Source organism: Ceratotherium simum, chromosome 2, assembly GCF_057802395.1.
Source record: "Ceratotherium simum simum isolate JZ-2026a chromosome 2, ASM5780239v1, whole genome shotgun sequence".
Taxonomy (NCBI): domain Eukaryota; kingdom Metazoa; phylum Chordata; class Mammalia; order Perissodactyla; family Rhinocerotidae; genus Ceratotherium; species Ceratotherium simum.
The window spans coordinates 29564797-29579880 of NC_141901.1; the positions used below are offsets into that span (position 1 = coordinate 29564797).

The 15084-nt window shown below is 40.2% G+C and overlaps 1 protein-coding gene across 11 annotated transcripts in view; it reads right to left on the reverse strand.

The window, feature by feature from the left end:
• Positions 1-11907, reverse strand: part of CD55 (CD55 molecule (Cromer blood group)) — a 37458-nt gene extending 25551 nt beyond the window's left edge. For 8 of the 11 annotated variants that reach the window (XR_015554496.1, XM_087439974.1, XM_087439977.1 and 5 more), the window contains exons 1-6: positions 11720-11906; positions 10792-10974; positions 8865-9056; positions 8128-8227; positions 6962-7047; positions 2103-2291 (exon numbers count right to left, since the gene is read on the reverse strand). Coding sequence is in view for 10 of the 11 variants with exons in the window: in XM_087439974.1 (XP_087296100.1) it covers positions 2103-2291; positions 6962-7047; positions 8128-8227; positions 8865-9056; positions 10792-10974; positions 11720-11813 (844 nt within the window). In the remaining variant the exon portion in view is untranslated. Of the gene's footprint in view, positions 1-2102; positions 2292-6961; positions 7048-8127; positions 8228-8864; positions 9057-10791; positions 10975-11719 lie in introns of all 11 variants that reach the window. The other 3 variants (XM_087439993.1, XM_087439986.1, XM_087440000.1) reach the window with 1 other exon arrangement.
• Between the last annotated feature and the right edge of the window lie 3177 nt (positions 11908-15084).

The following is a 15084-nucleotide window of genomic DNA, read 5'->3' on the forward strand; positions in this document are numbered from 1 at the left end:
GGTCTTCACTGAAGACCTCAATTTCCAGTGTATTATCCTAGCCCACGACAACCATTAAAGGCTTTGCTAGTTTCTCTCTTTCCTGGTAGTGGTCTTTCATCTGGGTCAAGATGGATCCTCAGCCCAGGTGTGCCTCACAATAGTTTGCCTTCACTCCCCACCCCCAGGAATTTTAGTTCATTTGGTCCTAGTTGTTCCTATAGCTGTATCTTATGTCTGTAAAGATATGAATTTTTAAAAATTCCACCCAGGTTTTATAGTTATTATAGTGGGAGAATTGGCCTGCAATGACCTACTTGGGCACTACCATAGAGTTGTAAGCTCTAAATAACTGATGATTTAATAAAACAGAGGAAAATAAATATGAAGCAGATCAAATGGCCAAATTAAAAAAAAAACCAAATATATCAAACTTCACTCATAATTAAGTAAATTCAGACAATAAAATGTTCACCACTGATACTGTCATATCTCCATATCATAATAATCATTATTATTAACAGTACAGAGAACCAGCACAATGATGCAATATTGGTGGGAGAGTAAATTGGTACAGTTTCTTTGGAAATACATACACTTTTGATACAGTAATTACACTGCAAGGAATTTATTGTACATAATGTACTTGCACACATGTACAATGAACAAGTGTACAATAATATTTGTTGTAGCATCTTTTGTAATGATAATTAAAAAAAGAAAAAAAACCTAGAACCAAAAACTAAATTCCCTTCAATAGGAGACTGGTTAAATAAATGATACAACCATACAATTGATATGATTTAAAAAAGAAATATGGGGATGTCTATTTATTTTCTATAATAAAACTCAAAAATTTGTAAACAATGGTTACTTCTGGGAGTAGGAGTAGGGATAGAGAGGAGATTTTTACTCTTCATTTTATACTTGTCTGCATGGTTTTAATATTACTTCACTATGTTTATGTCTGCCACTTATAATAAAAAAACTATTTTTAACAAGCAATGGTATTCAAAAATCATGCTGGGCTGGCCCCATGGCTTAGCGGTTAAGTGTGCGTGCTCTGCTACTGGCGGCCCGGGTTCAGATCCCAGGCGCGCACCGATGCACCGCTTCTCCGGCCATGCTGAGGCCATGTCCCACATACAGCAACCAAAAAGATGTGCAACTATGACGTACAACTATCTACTGGGGCTTTGGGGAAAAAAAGGAGGATTGGCAATAGATGTTAGCTCAGAGCCGGTCTTCCTCAGCAAAAAGAGGAGGATTAGCATGGATGTTAGCTCAGGGCTGATCTTCCTCACACACACACACACAAAATCATGCTAATAGAAGTTTAAGTATAATTATAAAAAAGTAGCATCTGCTTGAGTCCTATTGACATTCAAATAGGACACTGCTTAAACGAAGGCCACCTACTGGTACTATGCAATGTTACAATCCAGCTTCACTGATCTCCTAACTGTCTCTCCAAAAATATATTTAAAAAGCAGTTGTAAAGATTCTGAGAGTACAGCCTAGATATAAAAAGGCACTAAGGAAAAAACGTCTGGACGGAGGAAGAAGGGAGACGGGTCAATGGGAGAGAGAAATTCTGGAGGCAGAAAATGAATGAACGTAATTCAATTAAGTCAACGGCTCTAAGCAAGAGTTTCTCTCAGTAGTCACAGGTATGATTACTATCTAGATCCCTCAGTTCAACCTAAGATTCCCTCCCAACTGAATAAAATGAACTACTTTGTATACTCTTTATACAAACAGAGATATCTATATTAACTTACTGAAAGTAACATGGTAAGAAACAATAAATTTAAGCTAATTCACTAAAAACATGAGACGTTATGTATATACATGGATGTGTATATACATATATGCATATGTGTTGTGTGTTTCTATTTATTTATTTATATATGACCACACGTTCTCACATCCGGGCTTCTTCCTTTTTTGGAAGTCATAGACCCCCTTGAGAATCTGATGAAAAACTGTGCCCTCCAGAAAAATGCAAATATGCATATGTACCACATGTTACATTCACTTAGGGAGATCATAGACTCTCTGAAGCCCATATATAGACCTAAGGATAAGAATACAACAAAAACATAACTATGCAAACTGATTACCTTTGCATTCAGGTGGCGGCCCACTCCATTCTCCTTGGTCGTCTTTTACAGTACAATAAATAGAGCTCTCTCCAACCAGGGTGAAGCCTTTCTCACATTTATATGTTACAGACTCTCTATACACATAAGTGGCACGTGGTTCTAGAATTGTTCCACTGTCAATTTCTGGTGGTTTTGGACATGCAATTGCTTAAAAAAAAAAAATCCAACATATTTTAAATTCATAAAACTGGCAAAGTATTTTTACAAATAAGACTAAAACATTTAAAGATTTTATTTTAAAAACTCAAAATCTACCATTTTTCTAAATTCAGTATTATCAACAAGAGATGCTTATAAAAATCTATTAAGTAGTGGGTTGTATATTTGGAGCTTTGGATACAAATGTTATAAAACATGAATGCTAACTTTGAGACCAATTTATAAAAATAATAAGACAGAACATATATGTAAAACAAAAATTACAATCAAGTTTGCACGTGTTACATATCAAACTGCTGTTAGAAAAAGTAAATGCTACAGGAGTTCAGAGGTGAAAACAGGGCAGAGACTTGAGGGAATATATGGAACTTGAGTTTAAACCTAAGATGTACCTTTCTAAGACACAGCAGAGCAGAGGGCTTCGCTCTTCATTCTGGGGCTTATGATGTCAAATGAAAGGAGTTGGGAATTCAACTGGCATACTTGGGAAATAGGAATACATCATTTTGGATAGAGGAAAAGATCTTAAATGTCAGGATTACATTTTGACTTTTAGGGCAAAATTTTTTAAGCACGTCTCAACTCCCAGCCTTTTATTTAAAGTGAATCTTAGTGAACAGCTGAATTTATAAAAAAAATACAAGCAGAGCTACTCTAGCTATATTATAAAAAGAGCCCTCTCCCCGGCAGTTGCCCTGATAAAAAATTCAGTGGTTCCACTTTCTCCAGAGCCATGAAGTTGTTTTTCTTTTTCTTTATCAGGAAAGCAATGTGATCACATGTGTACATCAAATTATATTACACTGCATGCCCTTAAGTACCTAGAGAATACTAGCAAATTTATAAATTACGTTTGGCCATTATTTTATAAATTACTTTAGGCCAAAGCAAAGAGCAAGGACAAGCTAATCTGACTTACAGTGGGCTAGGGTGTGTGATGATTGCACATACCATCAGTTCAGTTCAAACATTTTCTGAGCACCTAATACATACCTGGCACTGTTCTATAAACAGAAGTGCAAAACCGAATAATATAGGGTTCCTATGTCTTAAAATATAGAGGGCAAAGAGATTGAAAGAGATAATTTCAATGCAAAATGGTGAGGGTTATCACAGAAGCATGCACAGTAGTGTGGAAAGAGAGAAGAAAGACAGTTAGCCAGACTAGGAGGTCAGGGAAAGCTTCTAGAAGGTCTACCAGAGCAGACCCTTACAAAGAAAAAAAATAGCCAAGCAAAGAAGGATCTGAAGGACATTCCAGGCAGACGCAGTAGCATAAAGAATGATGTGGGGGCATGAAGAGGCATGAGGTACATGGAAAACGAGAGTGGTTTGCATGGGTAGAGCATAAAGTATGAGGGCAAAACATCAGCATGAAGTAGGCAGACCATGGCCAGCCTTATACACCATACTAAGAAGTTTCGACATTGTAAGTGATGAGGAGACACTAATAAGATTTAAGAAGGAAAGAGACAAGTCATATTCGTGTTTCAGGTGGATCACTCTGGGTAAAGTATGGATGAAACATTAATGGAGTGCAAGAATGGAGACTGGAGGTCATTGCAATCAGTATCACCTTTGAACTCAGGCAAGTGGGACTCCTGCCCTAGCTCCCAACTTTAAAAGGCCGTGTTCTGGCCCTCCTCTGGCTGTGCCTCTATTTACTAGGCAGGGTATCTGCAAGGCTGAGGGGATATGCTCAATGAGAGCTCCTCCCCTACCCCATTCTAAATCACGCTCCAGGAACTGGCACACACAATTGCTTGTGCCAATACCCCTTTCAGGGCCTGAGAGGGTTCCTTCTCCTGGTCCATATTCTTGAGGATGGTCTATACTGCTGATGTGCACACCTCTAGCCCAAAGTTCAGTGGAGTGGGGATAAGGGTCACAGGCGACACAACTTGGGTGTGTAGGCCGAGTTGTCCATTTACATGCATCAGAGACCCCTCACAGTACAAGGAGGGGGCACCTATTTGAGACAGGCTGGGTCTTAGGCCAGACACCTCCATGTATACTCTTGCCCTGGGCCCTGCAAATGTTAGGGGTGGCCCTTATTGCAATAGTCCTGACAGGGATAATAACCAAATTAGAAGTAATATAGATGGAGGGTAAAATACAGGTTTGAGAAATACATTAAGCAGGTAAAGCAAAATGATTTACTGATTAGAAGTGAGAGATTATAAGATAATGAGAGGGGCCTGGGATGACAGATATTATATAGCAGGGACTGATTCTGGCTAGCATGTACCAGCAGTCAATCAAAATTACTTTTGAAAAAGAAAACATTGTCGGAGAGATAGGAAAACAGACCCTTCTGGCATTGAGGCTTCATTCAGAGGTGAACAGGTATCACCTCTGTTTGATGTAAAACAAAAGATAATTCTTGACTATGTCCATTGTTCTTTCCTTCTGCAAACCCATATCTCCATATCCACATCCACACGTGGACATCAATGCAGTCTTGTGTGTTTATAAGCCAGGGCTGCATACTTGAGGTGAAACAGCCTCATTGTTTAAAAATTTATAATTTTCACTCGATCTTTTTGGTATTGCCAAAACAGAAAAGTTATATGGAAAATCAAAACTAGAGCCTGGCCGGCCCCGTGGCTTAGCAGTTAACAGCGTGCGCTCCGCTACTGGCGGCCCAGGGTTCGGATCCCGGGCGCGCACTGATGCACCACTTCTCTGGCCATGCTGAGGCCGCGTCCCACATACAGCAACTAGAAGGATGTGCAACTATGACATACAACTATCTACTGGGGCTTTTGGGGGAAAAAAAGGAGGAGCATTGGTAATAGATGTTAGCTCAGAGCCGGTCTTCCTCAGCAAAAAAAAAAAATAAAAAGAGGAGGATTAGCGTGGATGTTAGCTCAGGGCTGATCTTCCTCACACAAAAAAAAACCCCAAAAACAAAAAACTAGAGCCTAAAAGAAGTAAGGCTTTGTAGCAATAGTTGAGGACACTGGAGTTGCTTAGGGAAAAGGGCTTTTTCCTGTAGGCTACAGACGTCAGTGGTTGCTGAATTGGAGAGATAGATAAAAGAGTCAAAGAGGAAAATATAAACATCAGGATGTTCACCATGGAGTTCAAGTCACCAGACAGGAAGTAGGACCGTGGCTTAGCCATGGGCAAGCATGAAGAGAAAGTGGATTTGCAGTGCAAAAGCTCTTCTATGCTGGAATATGTCCTTACTGTCCACATTTTTGTGAAATTCATAACAGCAATTGCTTGTGAACATATTGGCCTCAAACTGGGAGACTGCTTGACCAGACTTTGTGACAAGTTACTTGTGTCAGAAAAAGATATGGTCCAACTCCTCCTTGCTTTCCATATTTACTTTAGTATCATTTATAACATCCCTTACTATATACAGTGGAAATGGGAAAGGTGGTGGTGGGTAGTAATGATGAAAATTTCAAAGTAGTAATAATGAGAAAAAAGGAGAAGTAATAGATACAGGAGAGTGGGGTGCAAGGTGGGTGTGACAGGAGTAACCTTCTGGTTGGCAAGGCTTCGTTTTGTCTTCATACCAGTTGATCCCACACATTCCCTACCACAGGGTGTCAATTAATTTGCTGCTATTCATTGGGTTTTTCAGGCCAATTTTTTCAGAAGTGGGTAGCCAGGACCTTCTTTCTAGTCTATCTTAGTCTGGAAGCTCCACTGAAACCTGTCCACCATGGGTGACCCTGCCAGTATTAGCGATACCAGTGGCATAGCTTTCAGCATCACAGCAACATGCAGCCACCACAGTATGACAACTGACAGATGAGTGGTGTGGCTCCCTGACTGGGAAATGAACCTGGGCCGCAGTGGTAACAGCACTGAATCTTAACCACTAGACCACCAGGGCTGGCTAAATGCTTGATAAATTACACTAAATCTACTTTAGTTTCCTGCTCCTAATAACACCAAAAACTTGAACTTAGCAATAATTTTAACAAGGATGGGAGAAATAAAGCCCACATTTAAAAATGTTGCATATATTTTACTCCTCTCAATTTTTAGGAGACATATGTCTCTAATGGATATAAATTTGACCTGATATATCCATTTATGATAATATTTCTGTGCCCTATCTCCCCTTGAAAAGATTCTCAAGTGCATAAACCATGTTTCTTCTTTATTGTATAACCTTTTTTCTCTAATGATAAAAATGTATCACACTTTAAAACACTTCTAGATAACTAGCTCAGTTAATAATCCTAAAAGAGGCATGTAGGAAACACCAGGTCTTAGAAAAATGACGGGTCTGAAGTCAAGAGATCTGGGTTAAAAGCCTCCTCCTGCCACATATTTTGAGATATAGGGTCAAGTCATATAGACTCTCTGATCAATAGTATTTTAATCCATAAAATTAAAAATTATGGGGGAAAAAAGCCCTGTATCTATTTTACTTGATCGTTAGAAAGAACGGTAAGACAATAAATGACCAAGCACAATATAAACCTTAGTTTGTTTTTAATCCTTTATCTCCACAGCTAATAAATTAAGGAGCATTACTTAAAAAGGTCTTTAAATCAGCTGAGACACTCACACTGTGGAAGGTGAGGGCACTACAAATATATACTGTGGATAATTCTTCATGAGCAGAAAGCAACCGATCATTGATTTGTCAGCCCCACAACCTGAGTGCTTAGAGTTTTTCAAAGTCTTACCTTTGCATTCTGGCAATGGATCACTCCACTCAACAGTCTCACCTGCGAGAGCACAGAAACTAGAAGATACACCATCTAATTTGTACCTAAAGCAATGAGGGGAGAAAAAGAATTAATATTTCATTTACACACGTTTTACTTCCCTTCAATTCTCTAGAATATCATCTCAAAATATTTACTACACCAGTAGATGGAGACAAAACTATAGTTGATAAAAGTTCATACGGCAGTTTAAAGGAAAAGAAAAAAACTAAATTTAAAAAGGTGATATCCACAGGATAAAAAAGTATAAGACATGCAAAACATTTTTTATTTGAGTGGGGCACACGTTAGAAAATACTCAAGTGTTTTAAAACATTTAAAAATGACATAGATGCTTGAATATTTTATATTTCTGAGTTCTAAAAGACCAATATGGGCTTCATAGTATAATAGAATGTACTTATATTCAAAGGGTTCAAAGTACTCCCAGATTCAATATTAAAGATATTAATGATCCAAACATCTGTATTTAGTACAGGAGACAAGTGATACTGACGTTTTTATTTTATGAAGAAGAGGGACACACACACAGAATAAAATACAATTCAATTTGCAGATATTAAATAAGAAAATGAATATAAAGTTTTCAGTAGTGTCTGAGACACTGATGATACTCCAAGAGTGAGTTCCTTTTCCCTACAGAGAGAACTTATAGAAGACCTTATGTCAGAATGATATTTTCACACTAGGAATAAATGTTTTTAACCCATGATATTTTATAACAGGTTGTTTGCATACAGAAAAAAACCATATGCAAATTCACTGTTTAGGTAAATTAAAGATTGGTTTCTTATTTAACACTTGAAGAATTTAATTTCTGCAAGTTATCAACAACCTATCACAAGTTTTTTCCTTTACTAGTCACATTTAAAATTTTATAGTGAATCACATATGTACTGAAATCTAAGAACTGAGAGCATTTGATGTTATCAGAAACCTTCCTTCCTCCCTTATTTTACTAAATTTAACTGTGATGAGCTCATGATGAAGAATGTTTGAACAGAGGGGTTGTTTTATTGCCACTAGCTTGTAAACACTGGCCACAAATCTAAAAACTTCCACCTTAAATCCTAATTTGTTTTTTCATTTGTTAAATAGAGAGCGTCTAGTATGCCAAAACTTACCCTGTGTTACATGAGAAGAAGATGGATGCGCCAAATAGTATGCCAGTTTGTATACTGACATGACCATTTGGTATTTCTCCAGGATTAGGACATGATTTTTCTAGAAGAGAATACAAATTGATTTTTTTCATTAAATTATCAGGCACATCTATGCAAATTCATCATCTAAACCATTGATATTTCTTATCCTTAGACTTTTTTAATCCTGTCTTCATTTTATAAGTTTCAAAAAAGCAACATATTTAGAATATATACTTATTTTAGGTAAGCTCAAACTACTTAAATGAGAAATCTATGAGTAAATTAATATTCCTATCGCATAAGTATTTAGTTTGCCTCATTCAAAATAAAATGACTCTGGGGCCGGCCCAGTGGCATAGTGGTTAAGTGCGCGCCTCCGCTGCTGGTGGCCCGGGGTTTGGATCCCGGGCGTGCACTAGACGCACTGCTTGCCAGGCCTTGCTGTGGCGGGTGGCATCCCACATGAAGTAGAGGAAGATGGGCACGGATATTAGCTCAAGGCCAGTTTTCCTCAGCAAAAAGAGGAGGATTGGCATGGATGTTAGCTCAGGGCTGATCTTCCTCACAAAAAAATAAATAAATAAAATAAAATGACTCTAATGGTTCAAGAATCATTCTAAATAATAATATGTACACTTAGACTTCCAGCATGAATGAAGAAATACTATTTCCCCAAATACCATATGGTTAAGAATACTCTTTAAAATTATACTCACTTTTACAAAATTCAGCTGGTTTGGACCATGTAAAATCCGGAAGGCAAATTAGTGTTCCTGATAGAGAATAGTCCCTTTTGTAGCCCTTTCGGCACTCATATTTCACAGTGGAACCCTCTGGGAAATAATTCTGTTTGCTATAAGGCTCTTGGAGAGATGCAAAAAGTAGCCTGGGTGGAACATCACAGCTCCCTAAAAGTATTAACAAAAGCAACAACAAAAAAGAGTAATATCACCTTATTTTACAATTTATGTTTAATTACCTGGAATTATCTGGTCCTTCCATCACCCCCTTTTCTGTACTTCTTTGTACATATTTAGTATTTATATTACTATCACTAGGGCATTTACACTGTATTCACATACATACTTTCATTTCCTAATTACAGAGGCCTGTGAAGTAGATTTGGTACATAGATGTCACTATGCCCACAATTCAGAAAATATAACCCATTTAAGTTGCCTGGCACAGTTTTTGCACTAACTCAACAAATGCCAGTTCCCTCACCCTGCCCCATGTAGCACAGGGCTAGATGAGAACTGGTATTTCCAGACCCCTGGGCTAATGTCCTGGACAACAAAAACAGCCAATATTTATTGAATACTTCTAAATATTTTACACATATAAACTCATTTAATCCCCACAACAACCCACGGGGACAAAGATCAGATGATAGTGTACCTAAAAGTATTTACAATCTGTAAACATCTGAGCAAACGTGAATTTATAGAGGCATGGTATAGTGGAAGGGGCATTGGATTAATAGCCAAATGACTCAGGTCTGAACCCTGTCTCTCCTGCATGAGAGCTGCTGATCTCAAGGAAGTTATTTAACTTCGAGGGGCCTGTTTCCTCAACTGTAAAATGAGGATAAGAGTCCCTACTCACCTCATGGAGTTGTCTGGAGGATTAGATAAAGGAATATATGTAGAAGAGTTATAATCTCTAAAACAGGATATATATGCAAAGGCTTATGTACTTCAACCTACTGCCTTCTATCATGGAGAGATAAAAACAAAAAGCTAAAACCAATTTTACCCCTGGTTTCAAAAAACACTTGTGGAGGGCCGGCCCGGTGGCTTAGCGGTTAAGTGAGCGCGCTCCACTACTGGCCGCCCGGGGTTCGGATCCCGGGTGCGCACCGACGCACCGCTTCTCCCGCCATGCTGAGGCCACATCCCACATACAGCAACTAGAAGGATGTGCAACTGTGACATACAACTATCTACTGGGGCTTTGGGGAAAAAAAGGGAGGAGAATTGGCAATAGATGTTAGTTCAGAGCCAGTCTTCCTCAGCAAAAAGAGGAGGATTAGCATGGATGTTAGCTCAGAGCTGATCTTCCTCACACACACACACACACACACACACACAAAAACAAAAGACACTTGTGGCAGTTTCTATATTTACTGTAGCTTCCATTGCTCCAAGTTGTTCAAAGGCGGGAATCAAGTCTTATCTTTATCTCTACTTGTATATGTCAAAGCTAATATAGGGCTATGCCTGTAATGATCGATTTTGAGGTAAATACAGAGAACTTTTTAAAATGCCACCAGAGTTGTACTGGTAAGTCCTACTTTACAAAATGAAATTGAAGAAAACAGAGCACCTAAGTTATGAGTCTCAAGGTAATTACTAAACATATTCATACATAATTTACTCCCTAAGCAGTACCTATTGTTTATTTTCTCTATTAGTTCAGGAGGTACATTGTTAGGGAAGCAAAAAAAACATGTGTTAATGAAGAAGGAGGACCTATTCTGGGAGGTAATGCCGTCAATTAACTGGGCGTCAAGTGCCAACAGGTATACTCTGGGGTTTAATAATGCTAGATAACTATCAATTACCAGCCACTCCAAAGACGTTTAAAACTAAACAAGGTGCATTCCATTCCCGTAACTTTTTTAGAAAGAAATGAAGAACTTACGATTACAAAATTCTGTAACCTCTGTCCATTGATTGTTAACACAGATCACTGAGTCTGGCTTGCCAGGAACTTTTACAAAGCCTTCATTACATTTGTATGTTACTGTTTCTTGTTCAGGAAAACTTGTAACACTTCCCAAACTTGTATGGGCATTAGGTACATCTGGGAGAGGACCGCAGTCACCTAGGGAGGAAAAAACAGAACTGAAGGAAATACCACTTTTCAATTCACAGCAACATTCCTTTCCCAAAAAGAATAAGGGAAGCAGCAATGGCTTTTGAAGCACACGTAACATTTCCATCCAGTGCTGAACTGACACACCAAGTAAGAACTTGCTAGGCTTTCTGTCAATTAATTCAAGACTAAAATAAGTCGAGAGTAAACCCCTCCCCTTCATTATTAAAAAAAAAGTGGTTTAGAATTTATCTGCACATAGATACTGTTGCTAGGCACGCAGTAAAGACAGACGCCCCTTGTAACGTTACACCTGGAGGAGACGAAGTGCAAATTTGTAGCGGCATGTGCTGCACACGACTGGACTCTGTTTAGAGGCGAGAGTGGTCAGCTATTTGGCCTCCCACCCTTAAGGAGATTTTATGGGTTTGAGAATTCACTCTATTTGAGCCCTGCCTTTCGGCTTCCCTACATTTGGCTGCTCCGCAAACTCAGCCGGTGCTTCCTCAACCCTCCACGCCTCACTCCTAAAGCCACGCCAGCTGGGGTCCAGCACAGCAAGATCCCTAATTGCTGGTTAGCCGCGAGATGCTCTTCCTCTTAAAGTGGAGGATTATGGGAACAATTACCGATGCCCACATTTCTCACCTCCCCAGGTCCCTAGACTTCTCGGTTGTTACGGAGACGGACCTAGCCCCTCCCACACAGTCTAAAGGTTTACCTAGCCCGGCTATGTCCCCCGACCCCCACTCACCCCGCGCAGCAGGTGGACACAGCAGCAGCAGCAGCAGGGTCAGCCCGCCAAGGAGGCGCAGCACTGCGGGGGCGCTCCGCCGCGCGGGACTCATGGCGCGCGGGGACAAGGACCTGGCGCCGGGACTCCGCAGCCTCCTCCACCCTAAGAGCCCTAGCGGGCTCGAGCAACGACCTGTAAGTAGAGCAGCGCCTAGCTTCACAAGTGAGTTAAATGAGCGCCTTGGGCGGGGCCAGGGCTATGAATCATCTAAGGGTGGGGCGAGGCGACGGGTGGAGAAGGCTTTTGCTCAAAGCAGGTGCTGGGCGGGGTAAGGGCGGGAGCTCTAGTGTCACCGGCCCCTGGGGACCCTAAATTACAGAAGAGGGGTCTCGGGCGGGGAGAGGAGCTCACTGGCGCGGGACGCTGGGACTCTTGCTTTCTCTTTGCTTTGTGGGTCCTGTGATGAGCCATCCAGCCATCTGGAACTGAAAATATCTGCTTTCTACGTAAACAAAAAAATGAGGGGAACGGAGATGGGGTGCGGTTCGAGTGACGCAGACTTTGCTCCCTGGGAATTTGAATTAGTTTAAGTGGAAATTAAGCGCGCTTGAGTGCTGCAAAGCTGAGCGGTAGGGGCGGTGGATTCCGAGATAGCTCTGGGGAGCTGAGAAATAGTGCCCACTCGGGGACGTGGTGCCTTCAGCCTGGAGGTATGTCAAATGCCAACAGGAGGATGGGGAAAAAACGACGGAGTGTGTTGTCTCCTAGGACACTCCGAAATCTGAAATCAGCAAGTGGGAAATGACCCAAGAAAACAGGTGGAGCAACGCTGTAGGGCGCGACCTTTGTTTATACCATGTTTGGGTGGGAATCACTTTCTTCCCCAGGGTGCTCTTCATTTACCAAAGACAACTCATGAATTCCACTTTGGCACTTTTCTAGTCTGACTGCAGAGAGAAAGTCACCATCCTGCGGACCATGCGTGTGTGTGGGGCAGGGAGAAAGGTGACAAAAACAAACAAACACGAAAATCAAACCACCAAGCACCAGAATGCTAAATGATAGAGTGGTGGATTTTAAGAGGAAGGTTTGTTAGAAGACCTTCAGTATATGCTAGTGGTTTGTGAGGCTGGCTACATGTTCGAATCACTTAGAGAGCTTTGTAAAAATCCAGATACTCAAACTACACCTCAGACAAGTTAAATTAGAATCTCTGGGGATGGGACAGGGGCATCAGGATTATTTCAAGTGTTCCAGGTAATTCCGCGATGCAGCCAGGTTGAGAACCACAGATCTATATGGTGCTGGTCAGAATAAAGATCCACTCAGCTCAGACTGTACCTACCAAAAACACTAAAGGACATTGATGGAAAGGGCAGTTACTCATCTTCATGGAGACTAACCCCAAGAACATGTTTCCCTTTAGTAATTTACCTGGGTCTGGTTAGCAGAGTCCTAGCCTAGGTTTCCTATCCCCTCAAACACCTTACCCGGTTAGGTGAAATCCCTGACTTGGAATTATGCCTTGGTCCATGGACCAGCTGTGGGGGTAGTTGTTGTATCCTGTCATGATTTTCTTTCCTAAATGCTTCCTGATCACTCTTTATTGGTTGGTATGTTTTATAAGGAGGAGAACAACAGTTTTTTGACAACAGCCTTTTCTCTGACTCATGCTTACTGTGCTGAACTGAACCGTGTGTCACCCAATGCTGGAACCAATCCTATAGGGATTCCTAGAAAGGAACTATTATGGGCTTTCATTGAAACCTATCAGTATTAAAACATTCTAGAGTTTAGAAGTTGGGGAGGGGGGATTTTAAAATCATCTAGTGTGACCCTCATATTTGACATTAAAACACCTTACTTTTACTCCCATATTTGATACAAAAACACAAAGTGTTATCAGGGCCCAGCAGAGTTTTAGAAGTGATACCAGGTCTTCATTTATTCTCCCTAAGAGCATTCCATGACCTTAACCACCACTCCCTTCTGCCACACTGTTGTAGGCAGGTAATCTTCATTCCTGCTTGAGCTCATGTGAAAGATAAAGTGGTATCATGAAAAAGAGCTGAGTGTCAAGGCCAGTTATGGAGCTATCAGAAGACTTGACTTTGAGGCCTGTTAGAGTTTATTAAGTGAATATAATAGCTTTTTATCCAAAGAAAACAATGAGCTCTGCAAAGTGTCAAAAAAAATTCTCTCTACCACCCAGGTTAGTCACACTAATGCTCTAAGCATTCACCTTCCAATATACTTAATTCTTGATGATTCATTTTTTTTTTTAAAAAAAGGAACTTTTACGAGAAGTAACTGGGTAGATTCTTTAGTAATACTTATGACCACCCCCAAAATGTCAACATTCTAAAGGCAAAAGAAAAAAAAGTCCACTACCCGTTTACTCAATTTAGAAAAAGGATCTATAATAAAAACCTACACATTATTAAGAAAAATTAAATATGCAAATTTGTAACTTACTGAAGATTATTTTAAATAATGGCCTCAATTTGTTGTGTTCCAGTCACTTCATATACATTATACCCTTTCACCAACACCATGAATTGTCCACATTTTATAGATGAGGAAACAAGCCAAGAAGCTAAGTAATTTACCAAAATCTGTGCAGCCAAGTGACCAGGCCAGACTATAAAGCTAGTTTGTCTGATTCCAAAACCTATACTTACCTCTCCTACTCTACCACACTACATTCTTTTTATTGGAATCAGTCAGCAATGACTTCTTCTAACTGGAGGACACTGAATTAGTATTTTGGGAGGTGATTTGAGACCCCAGCTGCTTCTTGTGTCAGCAGTAGTCCTGAGTCTTCATGCTTGGTCTACCAAAAACTAGCCATGTGTTCTCGGCCGAGTCACTCTATTCTCAGGGCCTCACTTCCATATTGATTAAGAAAGAGTTTGGAGGGCCGGCCCTGTGGCTTGGTGGTTAAGTGCGCGCGCTGCGATGCTGGCGGCCCGGGTTCGGATCCCGGGTGCGCATCGAGGCACCACTTCTCCGTTCATCCTGAGGCCGAGTCCCGCATACAGCAACTAGAAGGATGTGCAGCTACGACAAACAACTGTCCACTGGAGCTTTGGGGGGGAAAAAATAAAATAAATAAAATCTTTAAAAAAAAAAAAAAAAAAAAAAAAAAAAAAAAAAAAAAAAGAAAGAGTTTGGGACTAAAATAGTCTCTGTGGAGCTTTCCAATTCCAAAATAAGAAGTTTATGTACTTAGTCAAGAAAGATTTTAAAGAATAGAAAATAGGTCTGTGATTTTGGTAGAAGTTAGGGAACACGGCTCTAACCCCTGTCCGAGGAACCATATAATGACTAAATCAAAGGCTTTTAATCAATTAGGGGGCACTTAATGCTCAGAAGCACATTAA